Source organism: Danio rerio, chromosome 2 (assembly GCF_049306965.1).
Source record: "Danio rerio strain Tuebingen ecotype United States chromosome 2, GRCz12tu, whole genome shotgun sequence".
Taxonomy (NCBI): Eukaryota; Metazoa; Chordata; class Actinopteri; order Cypriniformes; family Danionidae; genus Danio; species Danio rerio.
This window is the reverse complement of record NC_133177.1, coordinates 1,089,891-1,107,676: the sequence shown is the minus strand read 5'-3', so window position 1 is coordinate 1,107,676 and position 17,786 is coordinate 1,089,891. Positions and strand designations below refer to the sequence as shown.

Genomic DNA, 17,786 nt, shown 5'->3' with positions numbered 1-17,786 from the left:
CTTTAATTTGAAACCCTTTCATCTTTGACCCACGTATAGCGATATTTGAACGTCATATTTTCAGCATGGATTAAATACTGTAGCCTGAACGCTTATATAGAATCTCAATATTGTGATTTTATGAAGCTAAAACTGTTTCGTTTGTATTTTCTCAGGCAAATCCCACTTAAAAGCACAGAGTCGGATTATTTCGAAGGCTCTGGCTACGCTAAAGTCCTGCTGGAAAGATTCCCCTCCAATCTGCAGCTCGTGCAGAGAGTGGAAACCCGAGCCAAAGATGCTCTACTGCTGTATTTAGGAGACAAGGATGATGTAAAAATCTGTTTACACCTATTAATTATTATTCTCTTGTGTCCTTTACACACATCACATCACTGTACTCCTTCAACAGGACTTCTACTACAGTGCGTCTCTTGAAGGCGGTTATCTAGTTCTACGAGGACAAGAGAAGGATACCATTTTGGAGCCCATCAGAAGTAACGAACAACCAGTTCTTTCTCCGGTAAGGAAGAAAATGATGCTGACTTTTACTTAAGGATTCTGCACACAGTCATGGAGGTGGAAAATTAATCGACTTTTTTCTCTTCTGCATTAAGGGAATAGACGTGAGACTCATTCTTGTTAATCGAAAAAATCTAAGGGTAATAATAGGGACCACCGAAGTCAAAAGGGACGTCAATATTCCAAGGAAATTCCTTTATTACTACATCGGTGGAATTCCCAGCATTTTGCGTGAGAGGTTTGTATCTTGGTGGCTTCCCTTTAGGATGTATATATTTTCTAAACACTCGCATTATGGTTTATTACAACCCTTGCTCATGGGAAATAAGTTCTTCAGCACAACATGTTTTGTAAACCTAAGATACATTGCTCCGGGTACATTGTGTTGTACGTGTCAGATAACAAATCCACTAGAGGGCAGTGTCGCATTTTTGTGAATCTGAAACATGCAGTTAGGTTATGTTTTGTTGTACATTTCAGATGACAAATCCACTAGAGGGCGCTGTCTACATTATCGTGAAACTAAAATACATGACTTTCAGGCCGCTTCATTGCACGTTTTAGATGACAAGTCCACTAGAGGGCGCTGTCTACATTCTTTCGAATATGAAATTGTCATGAAATTGTTCTTTCGAACACTTAAATGATGGTTTATTACAATTCAGGCTGATTGGAAATATATGCCTTAGCCTACATTCATTTTGGCAAATCTAAAATGCGTTGCTCCGGGTTTGTTTTGTTGTGCGCTTCTTTGCACTTTTCAGATGACAAATCCACTGGAGGGCGCTGTGTACATTTTTATGAATCTGAAATGCGTTACTTAGGGTAGCTTTCATTGCACATTTCAGATACAAATCCACTAGAGGGCGCTGTATACATTTTTGCGAATCTAAATATGTTATTAGAGTGCACTTCATTGCACGTTTCAGATGACAAATACACTAGAAAGCGCTATTTGAATTTTTGCGAATCTGAAATACTTTAATAAGGGAACGTTTTGTTGTATGCTTCGGGTGACAAGTCCACTAGAGGGCGCTGTCTATGTTCTTTCGAAAATTAAATTGTTGCGAAAATAAGTAAATGGGCAACAAATCTTTTCCGAACACTCAAATGAGTTGAGGCTGATTGGAAATACGTGCCTTTATTTTGGCAAAATCGAAAATGCGTTTCAGTTGACAAATCCACTATGGGGCGCTATCTACATTTTTGTAAATCTAAAATGTATTATAAGGTTATACTTCATTGCACTTTTCAGTTGAGAAATCCACTAGAAGCCGCTATCTAAATTTTTGCGAATCGGAAATACTTTGATTAGGGTACGTTTTGTTGTACATTTCGGGTGACAAGTCCACTAGAGGGCGCTGTCTTCATTATTTTGAATCTGAAATGTGTTATTAGGTTACGTTTTATTGAACTTTTCAGATGACAAATCCACTAGAGAGTACTGTATACATTTTTGCGAATCGGAAATACTTTAGTTAAGGTACGTTTTGTTGTACGTTTCAGGTGACAAATCCACTTGATGTCGCTGTCTACATTTTTGCGAATCTGAAATATATTAGGTTACACTTTATTGCACTTTTCAGATGACAAATCCACTAGAGAGCGCTGTATACATTTTTGCGAATCGAAATACTTTAATTAGGGTACATTTTGTTGTACGTTTTAGGTGACAAATCCACCTAAGGGCGCTGTTTATATTTTTGCGAATCTTAAGTATGTTATGAAAATAAGTAAATGTATTAAAGATCTTTTCCAAATTTCCGTGCGATGACTTATTAAAACCCAGCCTCATGATAAATACGTTCCACTACCAATCCACAAGTGGTCGCTGTCTACATTTTTGCAAATTTTAAATACGTTACGAAATATGTAAATGGAATGCAGGTTTTTTACAAAAACGCTCATATGATGGTTTATTACATCACATGGTCATTGGAAGTACATTCCTCAGCCCTACATTTTTGCAAAACCTGAAATACGTTGCTCCGGGTGTTGTACGTTTCAGATGACAAATCCACTAGAGGGCGCTGTCTTCACTTTTGCACATCTGAAATATGCTACTAAGGGCGTGTTTTGTTGTACGTTTCCGATACATGTTCTTATTGTAGACATCCAGGAGAAGGTGGAACTTTTCATACAGATCAGCTAGCGAAACGCTGAGCTAAACCCTTTGCTAAACCCAACCAATAGTGTTTTCAGAAGCAGACCAAAGAGAAAAGTACACTGCGAACACATAGTTTACCTTGATTTTACATTGCTTTTTTTTCTTTTGTGCACGTGCGCTTCACCAGACTCGAACCCGAGCGCTCTGCAGCCCAAAACACAACACCCTACAAAGTGAGCTACGAGCAAACGCCAGAAAAGTGTCCATATGGAGATAGGTGACGCAAACGTGTTCATTACAAATCACAGACAGCGTTAAGATGTTTACTGGTGTTTATTTGGTGTTGAGCAAAGAAAATAATCCTTTATTAGTCAATAATATGTTCTTTTAAATATCATTAGTGTAATAAGGAACAACATTTGTTGTCACACTGCCCCCTAGTGTTCATTTCACAGTCAAGTTTACGTCGGTTTCACAACAGTGTAGGCTGAAGCTTATATTTCCAGTGAGCCTGTGTTGATTTATTCATTTAGACTGACTTTATTACAGGTACAACATCACTGTGCCCGCGCTGAAAGCTTGTGTCAAAAATATTTTGGTTTCGAACGTGGCGCCATTTATTGAGGAGAAAGTTGGCATCGGCAGAGGCTGCTCTGATGAGCTGCTGGTAATCTTTCACTATTATATTTAACATTTGAATACGATGTTTAATCTTCATTTGATCACCTGTTGTCTAATCAGAAAGATCTTATTTTCTCAACCAACTTTCTCAGATGGTCAGGAAAGCTGAATTCGGCTCAGGCAGCGCATTGGAGAAACTGCGTGAAGACTTCAAGTTAGACGACGTCAACCTTTCGATGGGCTTCAGGAGCACAAAATCAGACGGCATCCTGATGGAGAATCAGAAAAATGTGCGTATCTGTTTCACGATCGCATGCACACACTCTTTTGGTTGATGTACGGTGGCTCAGAGAGCTTAAATGCAGAGGAAAATGAAGCGAGAGAGAGAGTAGTAAGCCTTAAAGAGGACCTGTTATGCATAAATCCCTTTTAATATGGGTTTAAACACAGCTGTGTGCCACCTGTCTGTGAATTTAAACAGCTTCAAATAATAAAAAGTCATCCACAGGACTCTACACTTCTAAATAACTGCTCCATCGGGCTCGTGCGGCTCGTTAGCGCTACCAAGCCAACCAATCACAGAGCTTGAGCTACGCGTCATTGCGACGTGTAGCAAAGAGCATAGAATCACCAAGAGGCGACACTCTAGTGTAATATGGGTAACAGCCACCAGAGGGCGCAGCGACCATTTTGGAATGAAAACTCCAATAGAACAGAAGCATATTCTTAAGTCTGTAAAATAAACTATTAAAAGTGCTGATGATTGTGATAGTAAGTGTTTTAGTGTCGTCTTTCAGGTTGTATCTCAGCTTTAATGCGCTTTTTTTAATAAAATAAATAAAAACAAAGCAGCTGCTCGCCATCACGACAGTAATGAGATCCAATGGACAGCCGATCGCTTTCACTTCAATCGGGCGCTGCTGTTGCAATGGAACGCTCTATTGAGTGTCGCCTCTTGCTCATTCTAAGCTCTTTGCGTGTTGTTGCATTTTTTGAGAGGTGCACGTCAGCGACACCCAGCCCTGGATTGGCTAATCGGGAGCACTGGGAGAATTCCCGGTGGGCCGGTTCGTTTTTTGTGTGTTTCTAGCTGCTTGCACTCTCAGCAGTTGCATTTTTTTCATTTATTTAATTATTTGACCATAGCCACACTATTTTTATTCATTATTTTGCTGCAGCCCTGCTCTTTTTATTCATTTTCTCGCAGCCCCGTGAGCAAAATGCAGCCCGCAGGTTAATGATGACGTAACTAAGATAACATTCCACCCCAAACAGCGGCAACTTAGTGAATATTAATTAATATTAATGAATATTACACCTGCTCGATGACAATCAGATGATTCACTACATTAATAAATCTGACATAACTTGATCAGAGAGTAGACAAAAGAGTAGACATCAATAACAGCAGATAACAGTGCTATGCTTATTTTATATCCCTGACACATCACCTTAACAGCGCCCCCTGGTCTTGGTCATGTTGCGTTATCATGCCGCCGATCCGAGTTCGATCCTCCCCATGATCATTGTTTTCTTTTTTTATTTTTAGTGTTAAGATATAAAATACTGAATGGGTTACTTATGTAGGGGTAAATTGTGTGTGTGTGTGTGTGTGTGTGTGTGTGAGAGAGACGATCGTTACAAAGGACTGGATATCTATAAAGAATTAATGTTGTCATATTTCTGAAAAACATTTGAAGTTGTAAAGCAGCTGTGTCCTTGAAAAAGACGTGTTATTGTCATTAGAAACTGAATTGGAAATAACGTTATTTTAATATAGTCAGTCGTCGATTGAGGTGGGCCTAAGTCCTTCAGTCTAAGGCTTGAAACTCCAGAGCAAAAAAGGAGTCCCACTCCGGCCCTGGCGACACCGATGGCCACGGCGTAGGGCGATGCGTCAACGCGTAGGCTGCACTGTAGTATTCACGTGCGCTTGATGCAGAAGTAAAATCAGCCTTTAGACTAAAGTGTTACCAACGAACAACATGTTTAATATGAATAACGCACTGTGTAAGTTTCTCATCATATATTTATCATTGTCTCTGTGGTAGAATAACTTCATTAAGCTCTCCCTGGAGAATGGATTTGTGGTGCTGTATTTCGGAGGATTGATCTATACGTCTACTAAGCAGTACCAGGATGGTGAATGGCATTATCTCACCGCTGTCGCAAAGGGTCAAAGGTAAGAAAAATGTTCTTGTTTTGAGTAATTAATGTAATTAAACAGAGTTTTATACATTAATAATTAACTGTCATCATGATGTGATCAAGAACAGTATATTTAGAGCAATAAGATTTGCTGTTTTTATTATTATTTAGTAAATTAAAAAATCTGCCCTTGGTATAATCCTGTTGGACTTTTATTGCTCTGCTGAACACAAAAGAAGATATTTTTAAAAATGTTGGAATAAAAGCCTGTAGCCATTTACTTCCATGGTATTTGTTTTTCCAATTAGGAGAGGGATTCATTTATATTCTGGCACCTCTGATTATAGCATATATAATGCACTGCATAAACTGAGCAAACCTGTTGCTTTTAAAGCATTTAGTTGACTTTACTCCTAAATAAAAGTGCATAAACCCATTGTTTTAAAGGGCCATGAAAGCCCCTCGTTTCAGCAGGGTGTTTTCACACCTCTACTTTGGAAAAAGTCAGAAAAGTGGGCGTGTCCAGCTCTGTTTAGGGGGGAGTGTCGGAGGAAGAAAAGTGGGAGGGTGTGGGAGTGTCTATTTGGGCACGCGCGAGTTTCAGAATCAAAATACACAGACAGGAGAAAGTGATGGTGTTTAACCTACATGGACATCTGTAGTGGAATTATTTGCCAAATTAATAAATGGTGGACTTTAACTGCAGTTTGGCTCTTTCATTCAGGGAATTCATTCATGTCCCTCGCGACAAACGAGATATTTGATTCGAGGAGCTGCTGTAAGCGTGTATTTGTCATGCAATGTTTGATACCGCACGGCGAATGAGAGAAAAAAACCCTCCGCATTTCCCGGAAACTTAGATGCACACGGCAGGTAGTGTCAGAAAGCCGCGTGTGTTATTCCGGTCACTAAATGCGGTAAAAACCCTACACGAGGTTAAAGTTTGGTTGTGATGCTAACGTGTTTACACTCGGTGCAATAGTTAACTTAGTTCGATACGAACAAACTGAATAAACAAAGAGCACTGGTCGCTCACTTACCAAATCTGTAGAGACAGAACAATCACCAGCAACTAGAGCCGCGTCTTTATTAAGAGGAGACTACAAGCGAATCCGGATCTCAGCGTTTGCAGATGAGAACAGCTCTCAGGTAAACAATAATCCTCCTTAGACACGTAAGTTATTGTTGTGGAGCGTCGCGTACACTGTTACTCCACACGTGACTCCAGCTGAGCTCTCACAGAGAGAAAATGAAAACAAAACTTCACTGCAGCAAACTATAAAAGCAACACTTCACGCTTGTTTTGCCAACACAACGTGGCGTCTCTGTCGTCTAAACACTGTGACAGTAATGAATATTAATGAAGTTGCACAATCGAGTGCGCTGATTGGTTTGAACCAAGCTTTACTCATGCATTAATGCAGCACACTGTAAGACGTAATAAGACTCACTCTGGCACAGACGTCCAGTCTGCACGCTGGAATACACGCTATTATCTCATGACCGTGACGCAGCTTCAAAAATTTGTTTCAAACCGGAAGTACGAATTTGCTTGAAATAACGCAAAAACAACCAATTTACACTTTTTAGTGAAATATAGGTGTCTTAATAGTGTTTTTAGCAGTGTGAGACACATATACGATGTGTTTTGGTGTTTCGTGACCCTTTAAAGGGATTATAGTTAACTTTGCTTTAAAAAATGAGTAAAGCCACTGTTTTTAAGGTGATTAGTTGACTTTACTTCAAAATAAAAGTGTGTAATCCATTGTTTTAAAGCGATTAGTAAACTTTGTAAATTGAGTAAAATGATTAGTTGACTTTACTTAATAAAAGTAAGTACAGTAATGTCAGTTTTCGATATCTGATTATTTCTCCCTTGTTTTTGAGCAGATATTCTCCTCCTTATGTTGATATATTTTAACTAATTTATATATATATATATATATATATATATATATATATATATATATATATATATATATATATATATAAAGTGAATTTGTGCTTACAGAATATACAACATTATGTACTCAGCATTTGATTTGTTTCACTAGTTAGAACAAATGAAAACAACTGAAATGACGAGTGCATAGTGTTGTATACTTTAATATAGAGTCCAAATGCACTCATATATAGTTTGAATATTTTTATCAACATAACATCAACATGTTTGAATACAAGTGGATATCACTTGACCTCTAAATGTACACAAAAATCTTTACTGGAGTTTTTGTTGTGTTTCTAGTCCAAATATCTAAAATTCTTAAATCAAGAAGCATTTTCTAGACAAGCTAAGCATATTTTCTTGTTTTCAGAAATAATAAGTTTTTCCTTAAACAGAGCAAAATAATCTGCAAATAAGATAAATAAAATAATTATAAAATAATAACAATAAAGTTTTCCTGTTTTAACTTTGAAATAATATTATTTTTCTTGCCCCATTATCAGATTATTTAGCTTGTTTCTTAATTTTGAATTAATAAATAAGTTGATATAATTTTGAAATAATAATTTTGAATTATTTGTAAAAACAAGGCAATATTTTGTGCTTGTCTGGAAAGTGCTTCTTGATTTAAGAGTTTTTAGATATCTGGACTAGAAACCAGACAAAGATCAGCATGTCTGCAGTGTGCTATGATTAATGTTCCCCTTTGTTTTAGTGTGGAGCTTCGAGTTGATGAGGAAGATGTCGGGCAGAGGTTGACGGGAATTTTCCGGGAACAGTATTCCTCGAATGTGGTCCTGGGAAAAAACACCTATGAAGGCTGCGTCTCCAACCTCTATCTCAGAAGGTCACTATACCCTTAACTTTTAGTTTCAATGCTGGAAAATCTGTATATGGGTGCTTCCCAGTACTGGGTTGCAGCTGGAAGGGCATCCACAGTGGCGAGCCCTGATAAGCAAGACACTAATTCATAAATGAAATGAACTTGAGAACTAATTTAAATATAATTATGATGATGAAATTATTAATTAATTGATCCTTCGCTAAGCCACACCCAAAAACCGACACCCACCAATCGTGGCTTAGCAACCGTAGCTACATGCAGGAGCTCAGTCAAGCTTTGGATGTGTGATTTCATTGTGAATTATATATTAATGAATCCCTCTGCTCACGTGTCAGATGTTCTCACGTGTTTATTTGTGTGTGTTTTTCAGGCCTGGATCTCCTTATCGAGCAGAAGACTTGAGTGTTTACTCCTCCAGCGGAGACGTGCGCCTGAGCACATGCAGCATGTAGAAAACACCATCATTTGTACGCTTAATTTAATTTATTTTATTCAAACAACAGTGTGTAAAACTGCACTGATTGTGATTTGCAATCTGTTTTCTGTGTTGTTGTTTTTTCAGAGATGAAGAGCAGCTGACGCATTTCACATGGAGATAATGGGAGAAAAGGCCTGTTTAGCCTGACAAGCTAACATAAACACTGTTAAATACACACACTGTTCACTTACTGTAACCATCTGCTGTGCACTGTGGGTCATTTTCATGATTTAAGCTATTAACATAATCGTCATTGGTAAAAAAGTGAACTTGTAAGCGTTGACAGTTCTGCACTGCTTGCAAATACTGTAAAACCAAAACACTGACATTAATGAAATAACCGTATTTATGTGTTATATTTAAGAGAAAAGCATGACCTGATCTCCAAAATGGATTGTGTTAAGCAGAACTAAAGCTAAGCAGAAGATTTCTAGCTTCCCAGTTTTGTGTCGGACTGTATAAGGAAAATAAACAAAGTTGAAACTGAGTCTTGTTGCATTCCTGGATCAAAACAAGCGCAGGTTGCCAGATTGAGGACCAGCAGGAGCGAGACAATCAAGTCTAAAGGCTGATTTAAGTCATGTTCTATATAAAAGCAGCGGCACGCCATAGAGGGAATATTTTCCAATAATAAAAGGAGTTTTTGTCCTAACCAACATCTGAGATTAATATTTTAGAAACGGATTCTGCTTCTCAATAGCAAACTGGCAATGACCCGCTCAGGTGCAGCTCATGTGCTTTATTCAGTGTTAAATGCTAATAATGTGAGTCTGAATGCCGTTTTACATCACATTTACTGCCGTACTACTGAAATCAGCAGCAGATAGTTCAGCTCAGATCTGGACAATAAAAGAAAGCGTCTGAAACTGAACTGAGACCAGCACATATCAGTGATTCAGCATCTACATTAATCATGTTAAAGAGCTTTAATATGTATTCATTAGATTATAAAGCTTCCCATTGTGCTGGAGTGCAGTGAGTGCTCTATTCTGTGCTTCTGAATGGCTGTGTTTACATTTCTGTCCTGTTTCGTCTGGTGCAAACAGCCCAGTTGCTCATCACTGCGTATCTCCTCATGCAGTGTGTTGTTAGGACACGGGGTTACAGTGTAGTCTGCTCACCTTATGTTTACACTCATTATATTTATAGTATTTGCTAATTCAGGCTCATAGACAGCCTGGTGTAAGGGGTGATTCTTTTTTCTCAAAAAGTGGACCTTTTGCAGTTATAAGCCTCAGTTTGTATTTAACTATGAGATTTAAATACTGTATTTTAGTGACATTTTAAGCAGTACTCTTTTACAGATGTCATCATAATCACACTTTTTGATGTACTAAAAATATTTCCTAAAATTTGCAATAAAGAAAAAATAAAACAAGATAAATTTTTAAAATACAAGTTGATTATATCATATATCATTAGGAAAAAATAGCAAATTTTAAAGTAAAAAAAAAACTGTAGCCCACTGTCATTTATTAAACAAAAAACAAACTGGCCAGCACATTCAACTGTCCTCACTCACAAATTGGCCATTTCAATAAAAAATAACAATTAAAACATAATAATAATAATAATAACAATAATAATAATGATAAAACAATAATAATAATAATAATAACATTAATAATAATAACAATAATAATAATGATAAAACAATAATAATAATAACATTAATAATAATAACAATAATAATAATGATAAAACAATAATAATAATAATAAAACAATAATAATAATAACATTAATAATAATAATAATGATAAAATATTAATAATAACAATAATGATAACAATAATATTAATAATAATAAAACAATAATAATAAATTAATAATAATAATAATAATGATAAAATAATAATAAAACAATAATAATAATAACATTAATAATAATAACAATAATAATAATGATAAAATAATATTAATAATAAAACAATAATAATAATAACATTAATAATAATAACAATAATAATAATGATAAAATAATATTAATAATAAAACAATAATAATAAAACAATAATAATGATAAAACAATAATAATAATAACAATAATAATAATGATAAAACAATAATAATAATAATAATAATAATAAAACAACAATAATAATAACAATAATAATAACAATAATAATATTAATAATAATAATAATAACATTAATAATAATAACAATAATAATGATAAAATAATAATAATAATAACATTAATAATAATAATAAACCAATAAATCATTCATTCATTTTCTTGTCGGCTTAGTCCCCCCCACACACACACTCATACACTACGGACAATTTAGCCTACCCAATTCACCTGTACCGCATGTGTTTGGACTGCGGGGGAAACCGGAGCACCCGGAGGAAACTCAGGTGAACGCAGAGAGTTTGCCCACACAGAAACGCCAACTGAGCCGAGGCTCGAACCAGCGACCTTCTTGCTTTGAGGCAACAGCACTACCTACTGCGCCACTGCTTCGCCTTGTTTTAAAATTAGAAAAACGAAAATTAAAAAACGGCTCGTTTTCCATTTTTTTTAATATCCGTTTCTAAAATGAAAATCCAATGACCGTTTTCACTCTTTATAAGCAATAAAAACTGCATCGTAGAGCCTTCAAAGATGAGTTTTACAGTTCACTTCGGACAGTGCTTCTTCTTATGAGCCAGCAAATAAATGCATGTGCTGAAACTCATCCCGCATGTAGAGCAGTAGTACAGCTTCTCTCCGTTCTTCTCTCGTCTTTCAGCCTCTGTTGAAGTTTCACAAGTACCCCTTTTCAGCTTTCCGCTTTCCTCGTCTGTTTTTGCGTCAGAATGAATTAGTGGACGTCGAATCACGCCTGCGGCGGCTTTCACAGAGCCATGCCACCTCATGTGTGCCTTTAGATTACCAATCCACTTAAAGCTCATGCTGCAGAAACAGCACACATGCGGTCTGTCGTCGCCTCGACATATCTGGTGCACTTCTAAATGATACCGCGAAAGAAAGTTTCTACCGCAACAATCGCAAATAAACCGGCTGTCCTCTGATTGGCTGCTCGGCTCATTTACATATTCCCTTTTCAACATGTGACTCTTTCCGCGTTCAGAATGAAACTCCAGGTGTGTCTTGAGATGTGTTGAATAAACGAAGCTCTCTCCGCACAGAGGACAGGGGTACGGCTTCTCCCTCGTGTGCAGACGCATGTGGCTCCTCAGGTTTCCTTGATGATGGAAGTGTTTTCCGCAATGAGGGCAAATGAACGGCCGCTCTTCAGTGTGCATCCGAACGTGAACCTAGAGGTAGACATATTCAATAATTCAATATACCATGATAATGAACACGCATCGTTACGTCAAAATCAACACCAGCGCCAATATCATTATACATCAATACTGTTAAAACTCCTAAAATATCTGTTCTCCTGGAGAAAGTCTGATTTGTTTTATTTGGGCTAGAATAAAAGCAGTTTTTATTTGTTTTAAAGTCATTTTAAGTCCAATATTATTCGCCCCCTTAAGCACTGTTAATTTAAATTGTCTCCAGAACAAACCACTGTTATACAATGACTTGCCTAATTACCCTAACTTTACCCTAATTACCCTAGTGAGCCTTTACATGTCACTTTAAGCTGAACACTAGTGTCTTGAAGAATATCTACACTGTAAAATGTAATAAGTTGACCTTACTTAGAAAAATTGAGGAAACTGATTGCCTTAATTTCTTGTATTTACAACTTTTTATTAAAGCAAACTTCAGTACCGTTGACTCAAAATAATTAGTTGTGTTAACTTCTTCTTAGGGCTCTATTTTGACAGTCCATGCACAGAGAGCAAAGCGCAGGGCGCAAACGCTTTCAGGGTGTGTCAGAATGCATTTTTGCTAATTTAAGGACGGGAAAATCCGCTTTGCGCCATGGCACATGGTCTAAAAGGGTTGAGTTAATTTTCTTAATGAGTTATAGGTGTGTTTTGAGAAAAAACCAATCAGAGTCTCATCTCCCATTCCCTTTAAGAGTCAGCTGCGTCACGCCAAGAGCGCATTCACTATTTACAGGACGCAAAGTAAGTCTAAAGCCCCTTTCACACAGTGATACCGGTAAATATCTGGAAAATCTCCGGAACGACTTTACCGGTATATTCAAAAAAGCGCTGTTCACACAGGCGAGGACGTTACGGAAATTTTCCGGAAAAGAGCATTCACACATCCATTCCAAAATAGCGGTAAATTCTGACATCATTCACCACAAATGAGCTTTAAACAGCTGTGCTTGTGTTTGTAAACATTTGACTAAATTACAAACTCTGTGGATGATCAATATTGTGAACAACTTTCGCAGGATCACTTTCGCATGTCGAGATGTTCATAATATGTGCGTGTGCAGGCGCTCACAGGCTGTTCCACAGGCACACGCAAAGCTTGAAGGTAAACAAACAACGGCTTATTATAAGCATCTCATCGATGATTATTTACACAGTTGGCATTAAGAAGAACATATAAACGTGATCTGACTAACTTCTAGCAGCTAAATGTGTCTGGAAAAATATACAAAGGTTTTTATTCTCACAAACCGCGCGGACGTGAATGCGTCTGACTGTTCTGATTGGCTAAAGCAGACGTCTCACGTCAGCACGTTCTAGACGTGCACGCGCTTATGCACAGCGCAGCATTCCGGCAAATTGCCGGTAATGTTACAACTTCTCTTTCCGGAAAATAGCCAGAACGAATTTACCGGTATTTTCAAAAAGGACCTGTTCACACATACAACCTTTCCGGAAAATTGTGTGAAAGGGGCTTAAGTGGAAAAACTGAGCATTTCACAAGCAAACAGTTCACAGTTTATTAACAGAAAACAGTTAAACAGAGCATCTACTGCGTGAGAATAAGAGATAATAGATCTACTTTCACATTCGCTCTTGGATAGGGAAACCTTTACGCACAGACATCAATTAGTCTATAAATAATTAATTTTGTTTGTTAAGCACAAATATTTGTTTTAAAACTATTTCTAAATTCAGTTCTAATTTCCAGCAAACGAATAAATGAACAATAATAATGAAGTGTGCTCAAAAACCTGAGTTATATCCTAAAACACATGCTGTGCCCCATATGGTCTAAAACCTGACAGGTGGACAAATCTAAGCTTGTTTTTAATAAAACAAATATAAATATGGATATAATAAATAATACTGCTAATAATAATAACATTATACAAAAGCAAATTGTTATGAATGAACTGAAAAAGCCTCCCGAGATGAAGAAGACATAAAGCAGTGATTTTTCATATTTATGTAGGCTAGAAAATAATATGTTTTGTAATATTTTAATCCTTTATATTTATATTCTGTATCTATTCTTATTATATCCTATATATATCCTTAATATTTATATTTTTTCATATGTAAAGATATTTGCGTATTGCTCTCTTGTGTGTATTAAGCAGTGTGTAAGCGAGGCGCAACTCTGCGCTGGAGTTTAGACCGGGTTTGTTTTGGTCTAATGAAAAATCTATTATAGTTTCTCAAAATAGCAACGCGCCAGCGGTCCGCCTCAGAACACCTTCCTTTTTAGACCAGAACGCCTATGGACGCACATATGAGCGCTAATGCATTTGCTATTTAAACAGCGAAGCGCAACGCCTCAAAACCACTCTTGCGCCAAGCTGAAACTACCAAAAGACTACTGCGCCACGCCCTGCGCCACACTGCGCCGTGTATGATCGGGCCCCTAAAAGTCACTTTTTCACACTTTTCAAGGGTAAAATTTGCTGTCAGAAATATTAAAATCCCATAATAAGCAGAAATAATACGACCAAAATATGGAAAACTGCTAATTTACCGATATGTTTAATCAGTGGATGGTGAACTGCACATTAAAGTAAAGTGTGTCCGCCTACCTTGAAGTTTCCCTGGTGTGTGTAAGTTTCCCCACAGTGTCGGCACACAAACGGTTTCTCCCCGGTGTGAATCCTCAAGTGCAGCTGGAGAAACCTCTTCAGTCGGAAACTCCTCGGACACTGCTGGCATTGGAAGGGTTTTTCTCTGTCGTCAGATGTTAAACGTTGATCATCTGAGATTCCCATCTCACTGCATTCAACAGTTTGCTTTTCTTCATGTTTAGTTCTCAAGTGTCTGTTCGAGCATTTGGCATCAGAACAGCTGGATCTGTGACGTGAACATACTCCGCATTGATCTCCCTCGTGCACCTTCATGTGAGACTTTAGCGTTTTGTTTTGCGTGAAGCTCTTCCCGCAGCGCCTGCATGCGAACGATCTCTCTCCGGAGTGAGTCTTCATGTGGTTCATGAGGTTTCCCTTCAGCGAGAAGCTCTTGTCGCAGTGTTTGCATGTGAACGGACACTCTCCGGTGTGGATTCTCATGTGGAGTTTCAGGTTTCCCTTCTGGTTGAAGCTCTTCCCGCATTGCTGGCACCTAAACGGACTCTCTCCGCTGTGGATCTTCATATGGCTGTAAAGATTTCCCTTCTGGTTGAAGCGTTTTCCGCACTGCTTGCAGGTAAACGGGGTTTCCCCGGTGTGAATCCGCATGTGGCTCTCGAGGTGTCCTTCACGAGAGAAACTCTTTCCACATTGGCTGCATTTGAAGCCTGGTTTTGTTTGTAGGCGTCTTCTTTTGAAGCGCTTATTGTGTGTTTCTGTGCAACTGAGAGATGTCTGTGTACTTTCTGGGTCAATGAGCTGTTCTTCATCCTCTTCTTCATCTTTCACATCTTGGGTTTCCTCCTTTACAGGCGTACAGTCTGACATTAACATAGTAAAGGATTCATTCACTTGCAGAATGGAGGTTTGCAGTACATCAATGGTAAAAATGCTACTAGTTTCGAGTCCAAATATATATAATGATGTCAAAATTATTGTTATTTTTTTAAACACACTAAATAATCTTATTCTGTATGTCAAAGGTGGACACACACTGCAGACAATGCTATTTTGCTTGGAGTTTTTGTCTTGTTTTGAGTCCAAATATCTACAAATTCCTAAATTAAGAAGCATTTTCTAGACAAGCACAACATATTGTTTTGTTTTCAGGAATAATGAGTCAAAATTCAGTGAGTTTTTCCTTAAAACAAGCAAAATAATCCGCCAATGGGGTAAGAAATATATTTATAAGCTTTTGAATAAGATAGTTTTGCTTGTTGTTTATTTTATTTGCTAAATATTTTAAACTACTAATATTAATATTCATTGATTAAAATAGGGTTGGACGGCAAGCCGTCTATTTGCATGTAATTATGCATAATTATTTGTATTTACAATAGTAAGTAAACACTCACCGGCCACTTTATTAGGTACACCTGTCAAGCTGCTTGTTAACGCAGATTTCTAATCAGCCAATCACATGGCAGCAGCTCACTGCATTTAAGCATGTAGACATGGTCAAGAGGATCTGCTGCAGCTCAAAGCGAGCATCAGAATGGGGAAGAAAGGGGATTTAAGAGACTTGGGTGCAGCTGCCAGACGGGCTGCTCTGAGTATTTCAGAAACTGCTGATCTACTGGGATTTTCACGCACAACCATCTCTAGGGTTTACAGAGAATTTGGCACGTGCACACATAGGGCTCAACATGTGAAGTGCCACCGCTCCACCAACCATCGAGCTTTGGGATGTGGTGGAACGGGAGATTGGCATCATGGATGTGCAGCCGACAAATCTGCAGCAACTGTGTGATGCTATCATGACAATATGGAGCAAAATCTCTGAGGAATATTTCCAGTAGCTTGTTGAATCTCTGCCATGAAGGATTAAAGCAGTTCTGGAGGCAAAATGGGGGTCCAATCCGATACTAGTAAGGTGTACCTAATAAAGTGGCCGGTGAGTGTATAAAACATACTGTATGCAACAATGACACCTTAAATTAAAGTGTTACCCTAAAATATCATAACTTCTTCAGAGTAAACACTCGAGAAAGCAAACTAACCTATTTGTTCCTCGGTTTCTTCATCTTTCACAGTGCATGGATCTGGAATATGTACGTCTTCACACTCTTCTTTAACACACTCCATGTTTGTAGGTTTATGTGATGCAGATTTCAGCAGTTCCATCTTCACCGCTGGTTTTTGCACATTGTCATTTTCCAGATGATGAGAAGAAATTACTGGAAAAAAAAAAATAAAATGCAAATATTTACAATAGGATGTAGACAATAGGCAGACCCAGTTACACAGTATACAAATATATTAGTTTAAAACGTATTCCTTCTTTGATGAAATAATAATAATATCCTAATATCTATATAAATGAAATGTGTTTTTGGATATTGAGTTTGACTGACTGTGATGTTACATGTTCATTAATCAAGCTGCATTTATACTATATTTTGTCCAACAGTGGTGTTTAAAATCATTGCATTAACTTCTGGAGAGCCTATAAGGAATACAATTAAATCACAAATATGATTGTCTTCAAACTTACCGATCAAATACTTTTATTCATAAAGGATATGTAAAATAAAGTGGGATTAATTCTAGGAGCTACAATAATTGTTAAATTAATACGTTTTATTAATATAATACGTTTTATTTTTATTTATATCAGTTTCTCGTGATCTTGCCATAATATAAAGTTCTCACCAAATTACATGATCACGAGAAACGTTTTTATTTGGTGAGAACTTTATTATGCCGAGATCAGGAGAAAATGTAACTAATAATGATGATATTAATAATACATCTTATATTAGAAAAGTAACGTTATAGCCAATCAAAATGATACTGATATTAATTATGACCGTTAAATGTTGCGATAAAAGTCTGCCTACAGCACTGCTTTACATATAATGTTAACTATTTTAAACAAAAATACTCTAAATACATTAAAACAGCGGTAAATAATGAAGGGGTAAGTATGTAAACAAACCTCTCCTCTACAGAACCCCCTCAGACACACACACATAGCGAGCGATGCAGGATTATGACAACACAGTTCAAAATAAAAGTCTTCGTCACGTCCGTAAATGATAGTTTATTTTTGGTAAAATCGATACTCGACCATACCAGTGATTTATACTAGTGATTAAATGTAGTGTAATATTTTCTTACTGTATGTATTTAGATGGAAATTTCAGCGAATAAAATGATAACGTGACGTTACTGAAAGAGACCTCTAGTTTAATGTGTTGTGGCGTCATAAAGCTGCGCGGAACTCTTAATTTGATT

At 37.2% G+C, this 17,786-nt stretch overlaps 2 protein-coding genes across 8 annotated transcripts in view; one reads left to right on the top strand and one right to left on the bottom strand.

Annotated features, from left to right (window-relative positions):
• The window catches only part of si:ch211-241e1.3, a 41,081-nt gene extending 31,952 nt beyond the window's left edge, over nucleotides 1-9,129 (top strand). The window contains exons 23-31 of one of the 2 annotated variants that reach the window (XR_012389947.1): nucleotides 156-312; nucleotides 392-502; nucleotides 597-739; nucleotides 3,158-3,275; nucleotides 3,382-3,818; nucleotides 5,150-5,411; nucleotides 8,038-8,169; nucleotides 8,537-8,633; nucleotides 8,729-9,129. Coding sequence is in view for 1 of the 2 variants with exons in the window: in XM_690939.10 (XP_696031.7) it covers nucleotides 156-312; nucleotides 392-502; nucleotides 597-739; nucleotides 3,158-3,275; nucleotides 3,382-3,519; nucleotides 5,281-5,411; nucleotides 8,038-8,169; nucleotides 8,537-8,618 (1,012 nt within the window). In the remaining variant the exon portion in view is untranslated. The remainder of the gene's footprint in view (nucleotides 1-155; nucleotides 313-391; nucleotides 503-596; nucleotides 740-3,157; nucleotides 3,276-3,381; nucleotides 3,819-5,149; nucleotides 5,412-8,037; nucleotides 8,170-8,536; nucleotides 8,634-8,728) is intronic. The other variant, XM_690939.10, reaches the window with a different exon arrangement.
• A 1,824-nt stretch (nucleotides 9,130-10,953) lies between these two features.
• si:ch211-241e1.5 lies at nucleotides 10,954-17,782 on the bottom strand. Of its 6 annotated transcripts, none has more exons than XM_073919994.1 (4): nucleotides 17,670-17,782; nucleotides 16,550-16,726; nucleotides 14,508-15,353; nucleotides 10,954-11,907 (listed from the first exon to the last, which is right to left on the bottom strand). In XM_073919994.1, exons 3-4 carry the CDS (start codon nucleotides 15,156-15,158, stop codon nucleotides 11,266-11,268), a joined length of 1,293 nt encoding a protein of 430 aa, XP_073776095.1. In that variant the 5' UTR covers nucleotides 15,159-15,353; nucleotides 16,550-16,726; nucleotides 17,670-17,782; the 3' UTR covers nucleotides 10,954-11,265. The 6 variants fall into 6 exon arrangements, with proteins under 6 accessions (XP_073776095.1, XP_073776077.1, XP_073776074.1 ...); XM_073919976.1 differs by having other exon boundaries at nucleotides 14,508-15,370; nucleotides 17,670-17,756; XM_073919973.1 differs by lacking the exon at nucleotides 17,670-17,782 and adding an exon at nucleotides 17,044-17,517 and having other exon boundaries at nucleotides 14,508-15,370.
• Between the last annotated feature and the right edge of the window lie 4 nt (nucleotides 17,783-17,786).